Source organism: Herpailurus yagouaroundi, unplaced genomic scaffold (genome assembly GCF_014898765.1).
Source record: "Herpailurus yagouaroundi ecotype Mexico unplaced genomic scaffold, PumYag 187, whole genome shotgun sequence".
NCBI lineage: Eukaryota > Metazoa > Chordata > Mammalia > Carnivora > Felidae > Herpailurus > Herpailurus yagouaroundi.
Window position 1 is genome coordinate 31747078 of NW_024412418.1, and position 25020 is coordinate 31772097.

Below are 25020 nucleotides of genomic sequence, written 5' to 3' on the forward strand. Positions count from 1 at the left end.
TATTAGAAATACATGCACTCATATACATATACATCAATAATCAATTAGTTGATGGGGCACCTGGGTGGCTCAGTCGGTTGAGCATCCGACTTCGGCTCAGGTCACGATCTCGCGGTCCGTGAGTTCGAGCCCCGCGTTGGGCTCTGGGCTGATGGCTCAGAGCCTGGAGCCTACTTCCGATTCTGCGTCTCCCTCTCTCTCTGCCCCTCCCCCATTCATGCTCTGTCTCTCTCTGTCTCAAAAATAAATAAATGTTTAAAAATAATAATAATAATCAATTAGTTGAGGTGCCCTAAATACTGTGAGATACTTGAGGGCATAAATCATGTCATATTGACCTCATGACCATAATACAAACAAGCGTATCAGAAGTTTGCTCCACAAATGACTTAGACAATGGTCTAAGCTCCCTGTGTGGTATTTCAACAGAGACACCAAATCAGCTATTTGAGTTCATATGAATTGGAATAATACTTACAGGTTTGAAAACATTTAATTTTGATTATGCCATTGAAGTTTTATTTCTGTTTCTTTCTGTTATACATGGACTTAACGTACCCGGTGCAGATCACACATAGACACACAAAGCTAATGAAGCAATATAAACTGAATATGCCTGTGCCCTAATGGAAAAATGAAATTTCAATGCTAGAAAAAGTGCTGGTTGTTTTATGGGAAGAATCATAAGTTTTATATTAAAAGGATTATTATACATACTCTACCAAACTTGAAGTCAACTCATATATAGCATACTTCAGAAGTATTACTTGCATATGTATAGGTTATCATTAGAACAGAGTTGTAAGAGATTCATAAAGAGGGGAAATATTTTTACCATTTCCTTTTTCTAGCCTTGAGGGACTGAAGTTATGTCATGGGTTTCCAATGTTTTTTTTTAATTTTTTACAAATCAAATGACAATACTTCCAAAATAGAAAATATACAGTCTGATATCTTCTTCTATAAAACAGTGGAACATTAAGAGGCTTTAAAATACCAGCTCTTTTTGGATATTCCAAAGTATGTCTGCACTCTTCTTAAAAAGGGCCTCCTCCTCAGAATTCAAGTTAACTTTCACAATATCTGAGACACCATTTTGTCCCAAGACACAAGGGACACTGAGAAAGATTTCTTCTTTTAATCCATATAAGCCCTAAAAGGCAAAATTAGATTATTGTTCAGTAACCTGATATGGAAAAAACAGCTAATGCAAAAGCGCTTCAGAATAAGAGGATACCAGAGCTCAACTAGAATCAGGGGGTGGTAGAGTAATTATCAACAATACAAATCCTAGGGGGGTCTGGGTGGCTCAGTCTGTAAAATGTCTGACTTTGGCTCAGGTCATGATCTCGTGGTTTATGAGTTCAAGTCCCGCATCGGGCTCTGTGCTGACAGCTCAGAGCCTGGAGCCTGCTTTGGATTCTGCATCACCCTCTCTCTCTCCGCCCCTCCCTTGCTCATGCTCCGTCTCTGTCTCTCTCTCTCTCTCAAAAATAAATAAACGTTAAAAAAAAAACTTAAAAAAAAAAAACCAATACCAATCTTAATGTCCTATGACTCTGTGGAGTTTGTGTTCAATGAAATAAAGAACCTACCAGAGGCCTTCAAAGGGACCAAGAAAGGCAACATCTACTTCACCCCTTACCAGGTCCATCTTTCTGTCCAAAGGAAAGATACCATCCGGTCCTTCATGATGCCATTTTATCTAATAAGGACTGCAAAATCAAGCAGCCTGTGTTTGGTATAAACTACATCAAGAGAACAGTGAAGGTTGAAGGAGGAAGTGGCTGGGAAGACCGCTTTGTATAAGTTGACCTTTACACCAACAGGCACCATTGAGTTGGACAATAGATGTTACAGGTGACATCTCAATCTTCTAAAGGTGAAGCCTCCAATGGAGCCTACAGATACTCTCATATGCCCAGCAGGGCCTTTGTCTTTCCCCTGCCAATTACAAACAGAATATGCCCTTACCCTCCTGGCTACTTCTATCCATCACCCCCATCTGACTTCTATCCAGAACCTCCCATGATGAACATGGAATAGTTGCAACCATGGCGACCACTCTATTCTGGGCTTATGGAACCTCCAGCCAGCAGCCCTGATGTTCCCTCTACTCCTGTAGCTTAAGCCAAGGCCACAGAAGCAGCTGCCAGAGCCAGTTACAACCTGGACAACAAACACAATGCCTACATGCCCACAAACCAGTTTCTGCCACCTTCCTACTACCCCATGGAAGATAAGACCCAGTAGACACCTCCCTGCCTTCCATCCCTCCTTGCTCTTTCCCATCTATCCCTTGGGGTTGACTTTAGGGTTGGAAGAGGCAATGGGAAGGTCTTGTTCTTCCTCCTTCCTTCCTTATAATTAAACATTACCAGGAACTAGCATGGAGGGAAGAAAGAGGCCCCTTGACTATGAAGTGGTGTTTCCCAGCTTCCCACAACAGCCCAGAGTCCACAGGTGCTACTCAGCCAAGCTTCCCTCTCACCATCTTTGGGGATTTCCTCAGGATCTCAGGGTGTGCCCCTTGTTCCTATCTCATTCTAGTCTCCCACAGAGGGCCTCTGATCACCTCTTCCATCACAGCCCAGCTCCCTCATTTGGGTAGGCATTTTATATTCAACCTCACAAGCTCCATCACATCAGCCACATGTCTTCTTCTGAGGCCCCAGCCAGGCTATACTCACATTTCCTCCACTCTGGTCTGTCCCTATCCATGGAAGGCCACAGTCTCACCAGACTGTCAGCCCACATTCCATTCCCAGCCAGGGGTCAGCTTCAGTTACATTCACCTTCCCTTCCTTTTCCTGTCCTTTGTCAGTCTGTTGCCACCTCTGTGTAACTTTTGGAGCTTTAACATGAGTTGCTAGGGATTGGGTGGAATCAGAAACAAGGCCACTGTAGCTGAGGAAGAAGCCCGTCTGTTCCCTATTGGTGTTTTGGGAATTTGTTTCCCTCTACTTTCTCTGTTTCTCTTTCATCTAGAAGGGGCTTCTAGGACTAAAACTGAAGAATGTATGTGCATCCCATCATGACACTTGGGGCTGTTGAGTGGGCTGGAAATAAGGCACTTGGCCCCTGGGGCCTGGCCTTGTCTGGTCCTGTGTGATGACCATGACCTGCTACCCAGGCCCCTCTTCTCTTTAAGCTTCATGCCTGGTTGGCAATATGACCCTTGAATACCCTAAAATTGGCTCTCATTTGCTCCTGGATTGGCCATGAAATGAGGAAATGGCTACTTAAGAAAATTCCCTATTTGAAAAAAAAAAAAAAAACCCAGTCAACATATTAATATGAAATAAACTGTACCCTTATTTGTTGAAAATGTGAAGTAATAAAACTGAAGTAGCTGGGGTAAAAAAAAAAAAAGAGTATATGAATGATTATGCTCTTAATGTCAAATGTTTATTTTCCTATTAACTTATCCATTGATTTGCTCAGTAAAAATTATGAAATTTCCATATTACTCAATCTCACTCTCTTCTCAGAGCATCTGACACCTCCTTGACTCCTCCTCAGGAGCAACCTCAGGGTAATTAATTGCTTATTCTCCTGCAGCCCCTGTGTATCCTCAAAAGAGGAGGGGTGTGTATCCATTGTTTACTCATTGTCTCTTTCAAAAACAGTAATCCCCTACTCTCTTAACATTTCCCCTATTTTTTTGAGGCTCATCTTATTCAACTCTTCTTCCTTAACGATCACCTTCTAACCTCTTGGCCACTCTGTCTCATTCATAAAAGACTGACACCTGGCTCACAATCTTCTCTGTCCCAGTTTCTGTGATTACTCTTGGTGACTTCATTGTTCATGTGGGTAAACTAACCATAAACAATTCCCTTACCAGTTTCTTGACTTCTTTATCTCACAGAACCTTCTCTTCCCACCCCAAGTATCCTACTGTGGACATTGTTACGGGTTCCTCCATATCCAACTTAGATCCCATGATTCATTCTGTGACCCTTTCACCATATACTAAGACCCTCTGCTTATTTTAATTTTTATTTTATAAATAGTTCTTAAATTCCTTATTATTCATTTTCTTTTTATAATGTATTCATTTGTATGTAGATCATATTTGAGGGCAAAGGTCTTGAATTTGTCTGTGACCCTTTAGCAGAAAGTCAAACCTATTTTTAACATGTATATAAGCCAAAAGCTACACCTCCACCCTTCCCTTCCTCTTTCTCTCCTCACCCCCTCTTTCACACTCCACAAGTAAAACCCACGCCCACATGAATTCAGCTATGCTCTCTCTCCATTCCTGTGCTCAGATCCCTGGAGAAAACTACACAATAAAGTTGATCTTTAACTCACATTACAAATTAATGCACACCAACCTCAAATAAGCATCCACCTAACAGTAATTCTGCCTTTTTTTTTTTTTTTGGTCAACTTCTATCTACAAAGACGACTTCAAATCTTCTCAAAAATCTGACTTTTCTATACATCCCCTGATTCTCAGCAGATGATTTTGTCTCCTTTCACTAAAAAGACAGAAGTCATCAGATGCATCCAATGCCAAACTTACAAATCTACAGGATTCACTGCCTATCCTCTCTTTATTACCTCCTGTTACAATAGCTGTCTCTCCTCCTATCTAGGACTAATACCTTCACCTATGGTCTGGATCCCACTGCCTCTGCTTATTACTTCTATCTTCAATATCTTCTTTACTATCTTCTTTACTATCAGAATTTTATCTTTGAAAAAAGAAAAGAAAAAAAGGCAGGTGCCTGGGTGTCTCAGTTGGTTGAGTGTCTGACTCCTGATTTCAGCTCAGGTCATGGTCCCAGGGATGTGGGATTGAGCCCCTCATTGGGCTCCACACTGAGTGTGGAGCCTGCTTAAGATTCTCTCTCTCTCCCCCTCTGACCCTCTCCCCCACTCACATGCTCTCTCTCTCACTCTGTCTCTCTAAAGTAAAAAAAAAATTTTTTTTTTAAACAAAAAACGCAAACTTGCCTGGCCTTGATTTTCCTCTTCAATTATTACTCTCTTTCCTTACCTTCACAGACAAATACCTCAAAAAAGCTGTTTATACTTGTCTTAGTTTCCACAGAGGTTCTCAAGGGACCCTTCCAAGGGACATTTGGCACTATATGGAGACATTTTTGATTGTCAAAAATGGGGAAAGAGGGTATGCTACTGGCATCTAATAAGTATAGGCTGGAATGCTGATAACATCTCACAATGCACAGGACAGCCCTCCAACAATGAAGAATTATCCAGCCCAAAGTCTATAGTGCCGAGGCTAAGAAAACCCTAGTGTGCTCCAATCAGACTTTCATTCCTATGACTTCATTAAACAGTTCCTGCTAAGGTTATCCATGACCTCTGTCACTTTATCCCCCTGTCATTTTTTTTCAGTTTATTTATTTATTTTGAGAGAGAGAGAGAGACAGTATGAGTGGGAGAAGGGCAAAGAGAGAGGGAGGGAGGGAGAGAGATAGATAGAGAGAGAGAGAGAGAGAGAGAGAGATTCCCAAGCAGGCTTTGTGCTGCCAGCACAGAGCCCGGTGTGAGGCTCGAACCCATGAAGCTACAAGATCATGACCTAAGCTGAAACCAAGAGTTGGACACTTAACCAACTAAGCCACCTTATCCTCCTGGCATTTTTAATCCTCATTTATATGACTTCACAACATCAATCAACAATAGAAAACCAATTCTTTCATCTTTAAAACATCCTCCTCTCTCTTGGTTACCATGATTCCATGTTCTCTTGGTTTTTCTTTTAATTCTCTGGTCACCACTTCTTTTTGACTTTGTGGGCTCACACTATATAAACCCAACTTTTAAAAAATATTTATTTATTGTTGAGAGACAGAGAGAGACAGAGCATGAGCAGGGGAGGAGCAGAGAGAGGGAGACACAGAATCTGAAGTAGGCTCCAGGCTCTGAGCTGTCAGCACAGAGCCCAACGCAAGGCTTGAACCCACGAACTGCGAGATCGGTGACCTGAGCTGAAGTCTAATGCCTAACTGACTGAGCCACCCAGGTGCCCCTAAACTCAACTTTTAACACTGGAATTCCTCAAGACTCAATCTCAATCTGTCTTCTCACTTTATTATGCTCTCCTTAGGCAAGTTCATTAACATTCCTGGCTTCAGTTACTATGTGTAAGGCATATCTGTTGTCTGTACCTGTCCAGCTTCTCTTCCTTTGTTGTTGTTGTTGTTGTTGACAGAACCTCTCTTTCCCCTTCAGGAACCGTCTCTCTCCAAACTGACTCACATTTAGAACTCCAACCCAAAACTCTTCTACAAGTTCCAGAAGCTTGTACCCAACTGCCTATTTCCTCTTGGATATTGCAAAACACCTGAAAATGAACTTGTCCATAACTACAAACATGAACTTTAAACGTGGCTCTCCTTGAGTATTCCCTTCCTTAGTGGCTACCACTATCTATATATAAAGGTGGAAAACAGAAACCCACAAATGGCCTTTCTTTTCCTTATTTCTCACTTCATTCCACTACCAAGTCTTATGAATGTCACCTCCTAAATACAGTATCTACAAATTTATCCCCTTCTCTTCGCCTCGACTACTATCATTTCTATTCTGAGCTACCGCACATCCTCTTGACAAGTTTCCCCATGTTTACTCTTGTCCTTTTCAAATCTGTTCCCTCCACCACAGCCATAGAAATCTTTTTAACATGAAAACTTGAAAAGAAATAAATTCTTTTAGTGGTTTTCCATAGCTCTACGGTAAGGACTCAAATCCTTTCACAAGGCTTTCAGTGGACTAACCCTGCTTACTTCTCCAGCCTAACCATGCACTTCCCTTTGCTGTCTGCATTTCAACAACTGACCTTTTTTTCAGAACTTCAAGTACCCTCTACTTACATCTACCTCAGTTCCTCTGTACATGTATTGCCTCTGTTTAGACTACTAGTTCAGCCTTCCAAATTAACTCCTACTCAATCAGAATAGGTCACATTTACTTCCTTAGGAAGGCTTCCCTTAACATCACCCATGCCACCACCCAGGGTAGCTAAATTCTCTTCTTGTACACTCTTAAGTACTTGGTAATTTTTCATCATAGAATTTATCATAATTTGTTAATATATATTTCCTTTTATAATTGTTTTATTAAGTCCATTTCTTTCATTAAACTCTATGAGATTAGGGCTTCTCTTTTGTTTGTTCACTATATCCTCAACATCTTGCGCAATGCCTGGCACATAGTAGGTACTCAAAAATGTTAAAGAAAAGATGATAAATGAAGATTCGACTTAAGCCTACCTTAACCATAGTAGAAACTGGATGCACTCTCCTCAGATTTTTCAAAATTGATCCTACCAGATCTGTCACAGATAGTCCAATAGCCCAAGAGGTATACCCTTTCAGCTTGATAATCTGATAGCCACTACAGTTGTAGAAAGTAAAAAAAATCAAATTTATGGGATGTCAACTTAGAGAACACATATTATTTTTCAGGCATCCATTTTGAAGCAACCTACATGTCAATGCCACTCTCAGAGATTTCTTCCAAAATTATTTACCAATAGCCAATAGAAATTTCTATACTAGTCTCATAAACATTATTTGCTTTAAATAATAATTTATACACCCTTCTCTCATCATAAAGGCAGAATACTAGGACATATGCGCGACTAAAGATGAAACTATTTTTATATATTTTTTATTGTTGTTTAAATCCAAACACAGAATCTGATCATCTTGAAAGTTAACATATACATCTTGCTGCCCACTTAAAATTATTACTAGGGTGCCAATATAACTTTATATAATTGTAAGCCAGGTGTACATATTTTTCATAAGAATACATCATTAACCACACTCAGATATCACCTCACGCCAGTCAGAGTGGCCAAAATGAACAAATCAGGAGACTATAGATGCTGGAGAGGATGTGGAGAAACGGGAACCCTCTTGCACTGTTGGTGGGAATGCAAATTGGTGCAGCCACTCTGGAAAACAGTGTGGAGGTTCCTCAGAAAATTAAAAATAGACCTACCCTATGACCCAGCAATAGCACTGCTAGGAATTTATCCAAGGGACACAGGAGTACTGATGCATAGGGGCACTTGTACCCCAATGTTCATAGCAGCACTCTCAACAATAGCCAAATTATGGAAAGAGCCTAAATGTCCATCAACTGATGAATGGATAAAGAAATTGTGGTTTATATACACTATGGAATACTACGTGGCAATGAGAAAAAATGAAATATGGCCTTTTGTAGCAACGTGGATGGAACTGGAGAGTGTGATGCTAAGTGAAATAAGCCATACAGAGAAAGACAGATACCATATGGTTTCAATCTTATGTGGATCCTGAGACACTTAACAGGAACCCATGGGGGAGGGGAAGGAAAAAAAAAAAAAGAGGTTAGAGTGGGAGAGAGCCAAAGCATAAGAGACTGTTGAGAACTGAGAACAAACTAAGGGTTGATGGGGGGTGGGAGGGAGGGGAGGGTGGGTGATGGGTATTGAGGAGGGCACCTTTTGGGATGAGCACTGGGTGTTGTATGGAAACCAATTTGACAATAAATTTCATATATTAAAAAAAAAAGAATACATCATTAAATCAACAATATATGGAAATATGGGGAAATGTTCATGACACATTTTCAAAGGAAAATAGCAAAGTCCTAAACATTATGCAATTTCTTATCTCAGTCTTGTTAAAAACATAACACGGTTTATAAGAACTTTAGAATTGCATCAGTCCACAAAGTTATTAACAGTGATTATTTTTAAGTGGTATTACAGGTGATATCATCTTCTCTACACTTCTCTGAATTTTCTTATTTTCTTTTTTTTTTTTTTTTTAATTTTTTTTTCAACGTTTATTTATTTTTGGGACAGAGAGAGACAGAGCATGAACGGGCGAGGGGCAGAGAGAGAGGGAGACACAGAATCAGAAACAGGCTCCAGGCTCTGAGCCATCAGCCCAGAGCCCGACGCGGGGCTCGAACTCACGGACCGCGAGATCGTGACCTGGCTGAAGTCGGACGCCCAACCGACTGCGCCACCCAGGCGCCCCTGAATTTTCTTATTTTCTACAATGAATATGTATCATATCCTTGCACTGCCACCAACAGATTTGGATTGACAGTCAAAGTCAAAGAACAAAGAGGTTTCAACTTAGCACCGAGTTTATTTAGTTCTCAGAAAAGGATCCAGGACAGGAAACAGAATGTTCAACATCATTATTCATATCCGGGGGTCTTACATCCATGGAAGCACTGTTGCAAGGCCCCAGGACTGCACACAATACACTTGGTAGCAAAAGATAAGACTGATCCCCTCAACACAGAAAAGCTGGGACTGGACTGGACTTACTGTGGTATTGTAATTTGACTATCAATCCAAAACCAGGTCACAATGAGGGGGCTTGAGGATTGCTGTCAAATTTAGGATTAACTTCCAGACTCTCAATTCAATATGACCAAGACTCTGTGGGGTAAGTAAAAAGGAAGGGAGGGAGGTTCTGCCTAGTGATTGATTGATTGATTGATTGATGAAATATGAGTTGAAGAAAGCTCTGCAGTAAATAAATGGGGAAAGATCTTACCAGTGGAATCTGGATGACAGATTTATTTTTTCAAGAATCAACAAAATGGATTGACAAAGAGAAAGGGTTGAAAATAGAATAGTTAAATATATAATCCTTTAGTTGTCATTAACCATCCTAATGAAAATAAAACTGCTGGCATAAAAAGAAGTAGGCAAAGTGAGCATATAGAACAAGCATTTTTAAGCTATTATATTAAGACAAAAACTAATTGCTCTATTGGAAACCTGGAAGGACATCCTATTAAATCATGATGTTATTACCCTACAATCGGTTAGGCACTAGAAAATCAGAGGCTATGACATAAAAGTGGTGAGTTGTTTTTAGATAAATACTAGCAGTATCTCAGGATTCTTTATAATTATAGATCCTTTGCTAAATGACCAAGGGGCAAATAATTTAATTTGGACACTGCATTATTGAGAGGACTAACTGGAATAAGTACTGATCTGTAATATGTTGCAGTATTTGGTTTTTAAATCATGCAGGACTTCAGTGGAAAAGGTGGTCTTAATCATTATTCCCTTATAGCAACAGTGTTTCAAATTGAACATTCCCTGGGATATGATGATTAGGAATTTGGTAGACAAAGACTAACACTGGAACATCCCTGTAAGAAGTAGATGGGCTGCTCCATGACCCTTGGAAACCAGTATTGGCTAAAACATATTCCTTAGGGCATGGGTTGTGGTTCTGCCTCTGTATCAGATTGATTCCTGAATTTGTTGGGAACTGGCCCTCACTGGCCCCTATATCTAGAAATACATGGCATATGGGTAAGGACACTTGTGTTGAAAAGGGTAGGAAATGATACTGTAGTATTAACATAATTATATGCTAGACATTAACTTAAAAGTGATTTCTAAGGTCTAGAAGTTCTACTAACATGTAACTTGGCTAAAGCATGAGGAAGAATCATGTATGCTATTAAAGCTGATGTATATAGAGTCAGACACTTCACTTACAAGTAAAGTTAGCTAACTTCTGATCATCTGATCAGTTTCATGTTTTTTTTCATCAAATCATTTGATAAACACTTAATAATTTCTAAGTACTGTTCTACCTATTTTACTCTACTAACTCATTTACTCTTCATAATAATCTTCTAAGGTAGGTTCTCCTATTATCCCCATTTTAAATATGAAGAAAATGATGTGCAACATTATTTACAATAGCCAAAATATGGAAGCCACCCAAATGCCCATTGATAGATAAATGGATAAAGATGTGGTGAAATATTACACCACAGTGGAATATTACTTAGCCATAAAAAGAATGAAATCGTACCATTTGCAATAACATCGATAAACTTAAAGGGCACTGCTAAGTGAAATAAGACAGAGAAATAGTGATACCATACAATTTCACTTATATGTGGAATATAAACAACAAAACATACAAACAAACAAAAAACAGACTCTTAAGTACAGAGAACAAACTGGTAGTTGCCAGCGAAGAGGTGGGTAGAGGGATGGGTGAAATAAATAAAAGTTATTAATAGATATAAACTCCCAGTTATAAAATAAATAAGTGATGAAGATGAAAAGTACAGCATAGAGAATATAGCCAATAATATTATAATAATGTATGATGACAGATGGTGACTATATCTACTGTGGGAGCACTAAGTAATACATAGAAATGTCAGTCAATATCAGCATGTTGTATACCTGAAACTAGTATAACATTGTATGCTAATGAAACTTCAATAGAAAAAAAAAGATGAGGGAACTGAGCTTTTAATATTTTAAATACGTTCTCAATATCACACCACTAATAAATGGTGAAGCCAGGTTTTAAGCCTGAGCACCTTGGTTCAAAGTCCATGATCAAAATCACTGTGATATATTACCCTCAAACACAAATGAGTTCTTATAAAATGATAAACAGATTTTCCTTTTGAAAAACAATCCCCAAAGAAAGCTATGCAGAATGTAAGTCTAAATTTGGGAATTTCCAAAAAGTTAGAATTCTTTATCTCACAAAAAGCAAAGATCAACCATAGACTTTTTGTGTGTGAATCTTACTCTTAAAACTGATTATTAAGGCACTGAGACACTGAATGAGTACTGTTACCTTTCAATAACTTGTTTATGGATATTTTTCCATTGGTCCTTGTCTGAATCAGTTCCTAGTTTAGGGTCTAGAGTCTTCAGGGCAACACCAGCAACATTCACCCCACTCCATAAGGGCACTAAAAGAAATAGATCTCAGAATAAATTCTTCTTCCCCATACTGTATCAGTTGTTTGAGTTCAATGGGTTTACATTTTAAAGTTAGGTAACTACCTTACACATAATATAAAAATAAGTTTAAATGGACAAAATAAAGAAATATAAACAAACAAAATTATAAAAATATATTTTTTAATTTTTAAAAATTTATATTTTTTATATTTAAAAATTTATATTTTTTAAAGTGATAGAAAGATATGTAGAATTATTTTATATTTGTGTGGCATAGAAGGCATTTTAAAGCAAGATGCAAATACAGAATCCACAAAGAAAAGGATTGATAAGGAAATATAAAATATCATAGGCAACTAGACAGAAAAGAGCAACAAATTAATACTACTCAATAGTAACAAAGAGCTGACAGGGAATAACCGTCAACCTAGAATCTCATATCAGTTAAACTGTCATTCAAGAATGGGGTGAAACTAAAACACTTCTGCATAAACAAAACTGACAGGATATACTTCAAGAAAAAAAAAAATCTCCAGAGAAGAGAAACACTCATAGACTTTTAAAACAGCTATATGTTACATGCATTGTTTTATGAGAGGTAGCTAAACCCATGAACAGAAGACAAAGTAGAGGAATAGAAAAATACACCAGGGAAATACCAAGCAACTGAAAGTTGTGTAGCTATATTAATATCAGAAAAAAATAGACTTTAAAGAAAATACGTATTATTGTAGATAAGAAGTGTAATTACATAATGGTAATAGGTTTATACTTACCACTAGAATCACCATGTTCTCCAATAATCCAACCATGGCAGCTTGTGGGATGAACACCCAACTTCTCCCCAATTAGGTAACGGAAACGGGCAGAGTCTAGATTACAACCACTTCCAATTACCCGAGTTGCAGGTAAGCCACTTAGCTTCCAGACCACATATGTCAAAATATCCACTAGAAGGAACAATTTGTTAGAAAAAAAATAATAGTAACTTCGTTCTACAATTTGCTTCTCTGAATAAGTAAATGGTCATAAAATCAAATACAGATTCATTACAGAGTTCAAAGCAAAGCAAGTCAACAAAGAAATTAGGAAGGATTATCTCCCATACAGATTTTTAAAAGGTTAAATTACTCACAATCAGAATTTTAAAACAAAAAAAAAATCTCCTTTTGAGATAAAGCATGTACCTGTCTGTGTGTTTAATAATCAGTCAATTAATTTTACCTCCTTAACTACACTTAAATTTCTCCTTTCTTTCACCAGCCTCATCTAATCTATCAGCATCTCCTACCCAGAATAAGGCCACATGCATGACCAGGGTCATATGCAGATGTGAACATACTCAGAAAAAAATGTGAGAAGATCCTAAGCTTTAGCCCCATCTGTCTTTGAGGCTTTGTGCAAACAGGAAGTGAAGGTTAAGCCACAGTTGTAAACTGCCAGGCTTAGTGTTGAGGGCATGCCCTAGCATGCACACAGAGCCCTCCAGCAAGGACTGGGAGATATTTTTTGGTTTGAAAACTGCAGAGAGCAAGATGGAATCACTCGTGTCAAGGAGTGATGGGCAGTGCAGCCAAGACCAGACATCACAGAGACCAGCACCAGCTGATGATGCACTCAGAACTGATAACCAGCAGAAACAGAGGAGATATGCAAAGGCCCAAGAGTGATTAAATCATTTTAAAAGGTGAGGATTTTTGCAGCAAACTGTCAGACTCCTTAGACACTGACCCCTCTATGTCTGATCACTTCAAAAAGGGAGCTGCCACCAAAGGTTGTGCCTGATTGATCTTTGAACAGAACAGACATCCTTTGCTGCTTGAACATAATAAACATTAAACTCCAACAGCTGACCTGGACTGGACCAAGGCCTTATCTCAACTGTGCACCCACAGACTGACTTCCCATTTGGTTTGTTAGCCTCCTACCCCTATTCTATCTTGTCTGTTGTGTGACTTGTGCTTTGCTTTGTGTGACATACAAGAAGCCAAGTTAAACATGTGAATGTCATCAAGTCTGGAATCCTGAACCTGCTTTATAATTACATTAACCCTGCTTTATGACTGAATAAAGCTGACATTGTGGAAAGACACAACCCACGTGTGCCTTCATAGCATGTTCATGACAAGAACTTTAAGGAAAGTTCTGTTCGAACATCAGCTGACCACCAAACGAATGTATGTGGCCTAAGACTACTATGGCCATGTACAACAAGGAATATAGCCCTTACAAAATTAATTCATAAAAGTCATGAAACAAACTACTACAACAAGCATCAACAAAAACAAACTCTGAAAGGGGAGAGTTTGATTTGCAGTTTATAATTATTATATTATATAATATATATTATTATATTATTATATATATAATTTATATTATATTATATTATATTATATTATATTATATTATATTATATTATTATAATTTTTTTGGCTTTTGGGTTGGGGCACCTGGGCAGCTCAGTCGGTTAAGCATCTGACTTTGGCTCAGGTCATGATCTCGTGGCCCATGAGTTCAAGCCCCATGTCGGGCTCTGTGCTGACAGCTCAGAGCTTGGAGCCTGCTTCAGATTCTGTGTCCCCCTCTTTCTCTGCCCCTCCCCCACTCACACTCTATCTTGCTCTCTCAAAAATAAATAAATGTTAAAAAAAATAATTTTTTGCCTTTTTAAGTTTTTATTTTAATTCCAGTTAGCATACAGTGTTATATTAGTTTCAGGTGTACAATATAAAGATTCAATAACTGCATACATCACCTGGTGCTCATCACAAGTGACCTCCTTAATCCCCATCACATATTTAACTGATTCCCCCAACCCGCCTCCTGTCTGGTAACCATCAGTTTGTTTTCAATTGATGGTTTCAACTAAACCAATGTCTAGTTTTCAACAAAAATTATGAGGCATCAAATGAAACAAATAAGTATAGACAATACAAAGGAAAAGAAGCAATCAACAGAAACTGTTCCTAAAGTACCCCAGACTTTAAACAACTAACCTATCTTCAAACCCACTGGTTCTTTCTTCTGCCTTCTCCATCTATTGTTGGGCCATCTAGTGAATTTTCATTTCAGTTAACTTTTCAACTTCAGAATTTCTATTTTATTTCCTTTTTATAATTTCTATTTATTAATATTTCTTATTTGGTGAGACTTCAGCCTCATATGTCCTTTAGTTCTTTAGACATGGCTTGCTTTAGCTGTAAATATATTTAAAATGGTTGGTTTAAAGTATTTGTCCACTGGGATGCCTGGATGGCCCAGTCAGTTATGTGTCCAACTCTTGGTTTCGGCTCAGGTCATGATCTCATGGTTTGTTGGATGGAGCCCCGCATTGGGCTCTGTGCTAACAGTGCAGAGCCTGCTTGGGATTCTCTCTCTCCCTTTCTCTCTCTGCCCCTCCCCTGCTCTCTCTCTCTCTCTCTCTCTCCCTCTCTCTCTCTCAGAATAAATAAACTTAAACAAAAATGAAGTATTTGTCTGGTAAATCTTCGTTAATTATTATGGCTAGAACTTCCAGCACAATGTTGAATACAAGTAGTGAAACCAGGCATCTTGTCTTATTCTTAATCTTAGAGAGAAATATTTCACTCTTTCACTATTGAGTATGATGCTAGCTGTGGGTTTTTCAAGTTGAAGAAATTTCCTCCTACTCATACTTTACTGATTCTTTTTTTAAATCATGATTGGGTGTTGAATTTTGTGATATATTTTTCTGCATTTATTACCGCTCTAATCATTATGTAATATCCTTCTTTGTCTCTAGTAACAATTTTTGTGTGAAAGTCTAATTTCTCTGGTATCAGTATAGCCACTCCAGCTCTCTTTTGGTTCCTCTGTATACGAAATATTTTTTCCATCCTTTTACTTTCACCTTACTGTGTCATTAAATCTAAAGTGAACCACTTGCAATTAGGCAAGAAAAAGAAACAAAAACCAAATTGGAAAGGAAGAAGTAAAACTATTTCTATTTGCAGATGACATGATCTTATATATAGAAAATCCTAAAGAATCCACAGACACACACACTCACAAACTATTAGAGCTGATAAATGAATTCAATAAAGTTGCAGGATACAAGACAACACTCAAAAATCACTTGTATTTCTAGGGGTACCTGGGTGGCTCAGTTGGTTAAGCATCCGACTTCGGCTCAGGTCATGATCTCACAGCTCATGAATTCAAGCCCCGCATTGGGCTCTACACTGACAGCTCAGCCCTATCAAAATTCCAATGATCTTTTTTGTGGAAATGAAAACAAAAATCCTAAAATGCATACGAAATTACATAGGGCCCCAAATAGTGAAAACAATTATGAAAAAGAATAACACAGCTGAAGAACTCACATTCTGACTTCAAAACTTAACTACAGAGCTACGGTAATCAAAACACTATGATATTGGCACAAGGAGAGACATATCAATCAATGGAACACAAGTGACAGTCCAGAAAACCCACTCATATATGGTCAATGAGTTTTAGACAAGGGTGCTAAAACCATTCAATGGGGAAAGAAGAATATTTTCAAAAAATGTGGTTGAGACAAGAGGATATCCACATGCAAAAGAATGAAATTTGACTCTTACCTCACATCATGTACAAAGTTAGTTCCAGATGGCTCAAAGATCTAAATATAAAAGCTAGAAATATAGGGGTAAATCTTCATGACCTTGAATTTGGCAATGATTTCTTAGGTATGACACCAAAAGCGTGAGTAACAAAAAGAGAAAAAGATTGGCCTTCACCAAAATTAAATATTTTTATGTACAAAGTACACTATCAAGAAAGCAAAAAGACAATCCATGGAATGGAAGAATACATTTAAATCACAGATCTGATAAGAGTCCTATAGCCAGATATATAAAGAACTCGTATTACTCCTCAACCAAAAGGCAAACAACCCAATTTAAAAATGAGGAAAGAACTTGAATAGATGTTTCTCCAAGAAAATATACAAATGGCCAACAAGCATTGAAAACATGCTCAAGGGGCACCTGGATGGCTCAGTCAGTTGAGCGTCCAACTTCAGCTCAGGTCATGATCTTGTGGTTCATGGGTTTGAGCCCTGCATCGGGCTCACTGCTGTCAGCCTGTCAGCACAGACCCTGCTGCAGATCCTCTGTCCCCTTCTCCATACCCCTCCCCCTGCTGTGCTCTCTCAAAAATAAATAAATACAAAAAAAAAAAAAAAAAAAAAAGGAAAGATGCTCAACATCATTAGGCACTAGGGAAATGCAAATCAAAACCACAATGAGATACCACTTCACATCCACTCAAATAGCTAAAATAAAAAATTTAGAAAATAACAAGTATTGGGGTGCCTGGGTAGCTCAGTTGATTGAGCGTCCAACTTCAGCTCGGGTCATGATCTCATGGTTTATGAGATCCAGCTCACTGCCGTCAGCACAGAGCCAGCTTCAGATCCTCTGTCCCCCTCTTTCTCTGCCTCTCCCCTGCTCATGCTCTCTCTCTCTCTCAAAAATAAATAAACAGTAAAAAAAAAAGAAAATAACAAGTGCTGGTGGGGATATGGACAATGGGAACATTTACACACTGCTGATGGGAATGTAAAATAGTACAGCTACCAAGAAACAAGCTTGGCAGTTACTAATTAACATAGAATTATCATAAGACCCAGGATTGATTGATTTCTTTCTTTCTTTCTTTCTTCTTTTCAGAGAGAGAGAGAGAGAGAGAGAGAGAGCGCACATGTACGCAAGAGGGAGAAGGAGACAAAATCTTAAGCAGGCTCCATGACCGGCACGGGAGCCAATGGGGGGCTCAATCCCACAACTGTGAGATCATGACCCCAGCCAAAATCAAGGGGCAGACGCTCAACCAACTAAGCTACCCAGGCACCCCCATATGACCCAGTGTTTCTACTCCTAGAGATATATGCAGGTGTTCAAACAAAAATTGTACATGAATATTCCTAACATCACTATTCACAATAGCCAAAAGGTAAAAACAATTCAAATGTCCATCAGCTGATAAATGGATAAATGGAATGTGATATATTACACAGTGGAATATTTTCAGTCATAAAAAGTATTGATGCATACCACAATATGGATGAACCTTGAAAACATTATTAAATTAAAGAAGCAATACTTTTACAAAAGGACACATATTGTATGATCCCATTTATATTAAATATCCAAAAGAGGCAAAACTATAGATACAGAAAGCAAATTAGTGGTTGCCAGGAATGGGGAGAGGAAGGAATGAGAAGTGACTATTTAAGGGCACAAAGTTTCCATTTAGGGTGATAAAGAAGCTTGAGCATTAGACAGTGGTGGTAGTTGCACAAAATAAAATTTACTTAATGTACTTAATGCCACTGAATTACACACTTTAAAATGGTTAAAATGGTAACATTTATATGTATTTTGCCATGATAAAAAATAGACTTTACCTCAAAAATTATTACTAGAGACAAAGAAAGACATTACACAATGATAAAAGGGTCAACTGATGCAGAAAAAAAAAACATTTGACAAAATTCAACACCCATTCACGATTAAAAAAAAAAAACTCTCTGGAGTGCCTGGGTGGCTCAGTCGGTTAAGCCCCACTCTTGATTGTGGCTCAGGTCATGATCTCACAGTTCATTAGATTCAGTCCTGCGCTGGGCTCTGTGCTGACAGCACAGAACTTGCTTGGAATTCTCTCTCCCCCTCTCTCTCTGCCCCTTCCCCATTTGTGCAAGCGCTCTCTCTCTCTCTCTCTCAGAAATAAGTAAATAAACTTACAAAAACCATAATGCTACTGGAATGACTAAAATTGAGGAGACTGACAATACAAAATGTCGGCAAGGATGTGGAGCACGTAGAACACTCAGAGTGCTTACGGGAATGTAAACTGGGATAACCACTTTGGAAAACCGTTTGGCAGCTTCAACAGAGTTAAGCATATACCTACCATATAAGCCATTTATTTTACTCCCATGTATTTACCCAGAGAAATGATGACATACACCCATGAAAATTCTTGTTTACAAGTGTTTCCAGAAGCTTTATTCATAATACCTAAAAACTGGAAATAACCTAAATATCTACCAATGGATAAATGGATAGGAATGGATAAACAAAAAAGGATTTAAAATTATTTAAAAAAAAAAAACACTTTCCAGCAGTAAAAAAAAGAAAAAAAAAAAAGAACAGAACACCAATACCAAGCTATATGGATGAATCCCAAAATAATCATGCTGGATGAGAGAAAACAGACCAAAAAAAAGGCTACATTTGGTATGATTCCATTATATGAGATTCCAGAAAACGGGGCCAGAGGTGGAATAAAGGATGGACTGCAAAGGGGCACAAGAAAAGCTTTGGAGGTAATGGAAATGTACTTACCTTGATTATGGTGGTGGTTTCATGAGTGATTACATCTATCAATATTCACTGTGGAATGATGTCAGCAATACAGCCAAATAAGACATACCTCACTCACCACCCAACCCTCAAAATGACAATCTGGCATCCACGCATGGACAAAAGTGCCTCTGTTGGAGCTGTGTGATCCAGCATCATGCACCAAAGAACCCAGAAGGAGACGTGCCTGTCAGGCATGTAATAGGCAAAGGGGCCTCAGTCCCAGCTGTGGACCCTGCAATGGCCCATGAGCCAGCTCTAGCCCCACTCTGCTCAAGTTCAGGAGCTCCTGGAAAACAATGTCTTAGACAATCCACCCATCTACAGGAGAGCCTTTGTGGAAGTTCAGGGTTCTAGCTGAGAAGTCCCAGCACACCACTGGGGCAAAATAATATGAGTTTGGGTGTATTGGAGAGGGTAAGAGAAACAGTTTGACTTTACTTGCCTCACTCCTCCCCTGAGGTAGAAGAGCTCACTGCTAAAAGAGATCTTAGTCCATGATTTCTCCCACAGATGAAAGCCAGAGTGTGTGAGTAAGCATCTACCTTCACTAGCTAGGCAGACTGCTGCCAAAGAAGCCCATCTCTCTCTCACCCCATCCAGAGTATTGAGTCATGAGCTCTACGACTGAGGAATGAGAAAAAGCTGAGAGTGGCAGACAGGACTCTCATAGGGGCATTATAGGACATAGATCCTACTAAATGTGTTGTAGACTCTATCAGGAAGACTGCCCCCGGGCCACTGGGGATGCCTTGTTAGTGGACTCCCCTATTTAACCCACAGGCAATCCTAGCATTCCACACACTCACCCCTACAGGCCCCCACACTGTGGCTGGCTCCCTGTATGTACTCTCACTGACAAGAGTGAGCATTGTCAAACACAATGAGCACAGGCAGAAAGCTGGTCTGGATCTGGGGGTCAGAAAGAGACTGCAAACTTCAGCTTAAGCTACAAAACCCCCCCAACAAACAAAAGTCTGTGACCAGATGGCTTCACAGGCAAATTCTACCAACATTTAGAGAAAAGTTAATATCCATTCTTCCCAAACTATTCCAAAAAATAGAAAAGGAAGGAAAACATCCAAATTCATCCTATGAGGCCAGTATTACCCTAATACCAAAACCAGATAAAAACATCGCTTAAAAAGAGAACTACAGGCCAATATCCCTGATGAACATAGATGCAAAAGTTCTCAATAAAATACTAGCAAACCGAATCCAACAATACATTAAAAACATAATTCACCACGATCAAGTGAGATTTATTCCTGGGTTGCAAGGGTGGTTCAATACTTGCAAATTAATCAAAATGATACATCACATTAATAAAAGAAAGGATAAGAACCATATGATCACTTCAACAGATTCAGAAAAAGCATTTGACAAAGTACAACACCCATTCATGATAAAACCCCTCAACCAAGAAGGCTTACAGGGAACATATCTCAACATAATAAAGGCCATATAAGAAAAACACACAGCTAATATAATCCTCAAAGGGGAAAAACTGGGAGCTTTTCCTCTATGGTCAGGAACAAGACAAGGATGCCCACTCTCACCACTTTTATTCAACATGGTACTGGAAGTCCTAGCCACAGTAATCAGACAACAAAAGGAAATAAAAGGCATCCAGATCAGCAAGGAAAAAGAGAAACTTTCACTATTTGCACATAACATGATACTATACATGGAAAACCCCAAAGAATACACACACACACACCACCACCACCACCACCAACAACAACAACAACAACAAAACAAAAAACTGCTAGAACAGATAAATGAATTCAGTAAAGTTACAGGATACGAAATCAACATACAGAAATCTGCTACATTTCTATATACCAATAATGAAGCAGCAGAAAGATAAACTAAGGAATCAATCCTTGCACTTTACACTTGCATCAAAAATAATAAGATACCTAGGAATAGACCTAACCAAAGAGATGAAAGGCCTCTACTCAAAACACTGATGGAAGAAACTGAATATGATACAAAGAAGTGGAAAGATATTCACTGCTCATAGATTGGAAGAAAAAATATTGTTAAAATGTCTATACTCCCCAAAGCAATCTACACATTTAATGCAATCCCTATCAAAATACCAAGATCATTTTTCACAGAGTTAGAACAAACCATAGTAAAATTTGTATGGAACCACAAAAGATCCTGAATAGCCAAAGCAACCCTGAAAAGGAAAAGCAAAGCTGGAGACATCATAATTCTGGACTTCAAGTTATATTACAAAGCTGTAGTGATCAAAATGGTATGGTACTGGCACAAAAATAGATACATAGATCAATGGAACAGAATAGAAAACCCAGAAATATACCCAAAACTATATGGTCAATTCATCTTTGACAAAGCTAGAAAGAATATCCAATGGGAAAAAGACTGTCTCTTCAACAAATGGTGCTGGGAAAACTAGACAGCTACATGCAAAAGAATGAAACTGGACCACTTTCTTACACCATACACATAAATAAACTCAAAATGGATTTAAGTCCTAAATATGAGGCTGGAAACCATTAAAATTCAAGAAGAGAGCACAGGCAGTGACCACTTTGACATCAGCTATAGCAACTTCTTTCTAGATATGTCTCCTAAGGTAAGGGAAACCAAATCAAAAATAAACTATTGAGACTACCTCAAAATACAAAGCTTCTGCATAGTGAAGAAAACAATCAACAAAACTAAAAGGCAGCCTCTGAATGGGTGGAGATATTTGCAAATGATGTATCTGATAAAGGGTTTGTATCCAAAATATATAAAACTCAACACCCAAAAAATGAATTATCCAATTAGAAAATGGGCAGAAGACATGAGCAGATATTTTCCCAAAGAAGATATTCAGATGGCTAACAGATACATGAAAAGATGCTCATCATCACTTATCACCAGGGAAATGCAAATCAAAAGCACAATGAGATATCATATCACACCTGTTAGAATGGCTAAAATCAAAAACACAAGAACAACAAGTGTTGGCAAGAATGTGGGGAGAGAAGAGCCCCATGTGCTATTGGTGGGAATATAACTTGGTATGACCAATTTCTTCAAAAATTTAAAGACAGAAACACCATATGGTCCAATAGTTCTGCTACTGGGTATTTATCCAAAGAAAGTGGAAACACTTATTTGAAAAGAAACGCACCCCTATGTTTATTGCAGCAATAGCCAAGACATGGAAGCCAGGTAAATGTCCACCAATAGACAAATGGATAAGGAAAAGACGGCATATAATGGAATATTATACAGCTATAAAGAATGAGATTGTGCTATTTGAAAAAACATGGATGGACCTAGAAGGTATTATGTTAAGTGAAATAAATCAGACTGAAAAACAAATACCATATGATTCCACTCATAAGTGGAATCAAAAAAAAAAAAAGAATAAACAAACAAAAAGCAGAATCAGACCTATAAATACAGAGAATAAACTGATGTTTGCAAAAGGGGAGTGATATGGGGGATTGGGCAAAATGGGTGAAGAGGAGAAAGAGATACAGTCTTCCAGTTATGAAATGAATAAGTCATGGGATTAAAAGACACAGCACCAGGGAAAAAAAAGATGTGAGATACACACACACACATACACACAATTTATATACAACATATAAACAATATTCAACTACAAGAAAGAAGGAAATCCTGCCATTTGTGATAGCATGGATGGATCTTAAGGGCATTATACTAAGCGAAATAAGTCTGACAGAGAAAGACAAATACTGTATGATGTCACATGTGGAATTAAAAAAGCCAAACTCAAAACAATTCTCTCTCTCCTTCTACCTGCCCCTACCCCGCTATCACTGTCTCTGTCTCTCTCTCTCTCTCAAAAAAAAAAAAACAAAAACAAAAAAACAAAAACGTTAAGACAGCAAATCTTAAATGTTTTCCCCATAAAAAGGAAATGCTAATTATGTGAGGTAATGGGAGTATTAACTAACACTACTGTGGCAGTCATTTTGCAATATACAAGTATATCAAATCATCATAGTATATATACCTTAAACTTATACATTATAGGTCAATTGTATCTCTTTTTTTTCAGTAGCTTTATTTTTTTTTTGAAATTTATTGTCAAATTGGTTTCCATACAACACCATACAACACCCAGTGCTCATCCCAAAAGGTGCCCTCCTCAATACCCATCACCCACCCCCCATCAGCCCTCAGTTTGTTCTCAGTTTTTAACAGTCTCTTATGCTTTGGCTCTCTCCCACTCTAACCTCTTTTTCTTTTTTTTTTTTTCCTTCCCGTCCCCCATGGGTTTCTGTTAAGTTTCTCAGGATCCACATAAGAGTGAAAACATATGGTATCTGTCTTTCTCTGTATGGCTTATTTCACTTAGCATCACACTCTCCAGTTCCATCCACGTTGCTACAAAGGGCCATATTTCATTCTTTCTCATTGCCACATAGTACTCCATTGTGTATATAACCCACAATTTCTTTATCCATTCATCAGTTGATGGACATTTAGGCTCTTTCCATAATTTGGCTATTGTTGAGAGTGCTGCTATAATCATTGGGGTACAAGTGTCCCTATGCATCAGTACTCCTGTATCCCTTAGGTAAATTCCTAGCAGTGCTACTGCTGGGTCATAGGGTAGGTCTATTTTTAATTTTTTGAGGAACTTCCACACTGTTTTCCAGAGTGGCTGCACCAATTTGCATTCCCACCAACAGTGCAAGAGGGTTCCCGTTTCTCCACATCCTCTCCAGCATCTATAGTCTCCTGATTTGTTCATTTTGGCCACTCTGACTGGCGTGAGGTGATATCTGAGTGTGGTTTTGATTTGTTTTTCCCTGATGAGGAGCGACGTTGAGCATCTTTTCATGTGCCTGTTGGCCACCTGGATGTCTTCTTTAGAGAAGGGTCTGTTCATGTTTTCTGCCCATTTCTTCACTGGATTATTTGTTTTTTAGGTGTGGAGTTTGGTGAGCTCTTTATAGATTTTGGATACTAGCCCTTTGTTTGATATGTCATTTACAAATATATTTTCCCATTCCGTTGGTTGCCTTTTAGTTTTGTTGGTTGTTTCCTTTGCTGTGCAGAAGCTTTTTATCTTCATGAGAGGTCAATTGTATCTCAATAGAGCTAGAAAAAAACTTATTGTATTATATACTTTGAATGGGTGCAGTTTATTGTATATAAATGTTACATCAATTAAGTTGCTTTTTAAAAATGCTATGGAAAGATCATCTTGATTCAGTTAAAGGGAGGATAAAAGACTTACCTGGATTTGAAACAATAAGCATCTTACAGTCAGGACTATGATGGACTATGGTAGGAATGATCGATTTCATAATGTTCACATTACGTTGGACCAGGGCAAGGCGACTTTCTCCCTCCTGCTGCCGCGCACCTGCTGTGACAATAACTAATTTGGAGTTTGCAGATACACTGTAATCTAAAAAGGAAACAAAAGGCAATACTTGGATCAAGAATGCCATAATTACTGTGCCTTACTTCTTTAAACGTGTTTGCAGATGAACAGACTTTCCAGACTTTCCAAGGCCAAGGAGGCCTTGTCACTATGACTTACCAGTTCTCACATTTTAAAAAATAATAACAAATCCTACCAACCCATTTAGCCCACATTCTCATTTCTTATTAAGACCTGAGTCGATGTAAGTCAGCTCCCTCTGGTTTCTTAGAAATACCTTATGAAGCTTAGAACTCTGAGAATTCATGTATATGTTTCAGGATTCTAAGGATAAGCATGTATTTATTTCTAATTATTATAAGGGATGAGATTTGAGATCACAGAGAAGTTCTTGATCCACACAAGAAAGTAAACTACTTTATAAGTCTGATGACCAGTCATAAAATTGTTTCACCTATTAATTCCAATGATAATATAATATGATGCTCATTATCCCATACTGGACTTTTAAAAAGTTATTATAT

At 38.3% G+C, this 25020-nt stretch overlaps 1 protein-coding gene and 1 pseudogene across 3 annotated transcripts in view; one reads left to right on the forward strand and one right to left on the reverse strand.

Annotated features, from left to right (window-relative positions):
* Window positions 1-25020, reverse strand: part of LOC121043685 (L-lactate dehydrogenase C chain) — a 58615-nt gene that overhangs the window by 15795 nt on the left and 17800 nt on the right. For 2 of the 3 annotated variants that reach the window (XM_040495674.1, XM_040495675.1), the window contains exons 4-8: window positions 24347-24520; window positions 12511-12684; window positions 11625-11742; window positions 7251-7374; window positions 475-1153 (exon numbers count right to left, since the gene is read on the reverse strand). In XM_040495674.1, coding sequence (XP_040351608.1) covers window positions 989-1153; window positions 7251-7374; window positions 11625-11742; window positions 12511-12684; window positions 24347-24520 — 755 coding nt within the window. In that variant the 3' untranslated portion in view covers window positions 475-988. Of the gene's footprint in view, window positions 1-474; window positions 1154-7250; window positions 7375-11624; window positions 11743-12510; window positions 12685-24346; window positions 24521-25020 lie in introns of those variants that run through there. The other variant, XR_005796972.1, reaches the window with a different exon arrangement.
* On the forward strand, window positions 1476-4390 carry LOC121043686 (WW domain-binding protein 2-like; annotated as a pseudogene).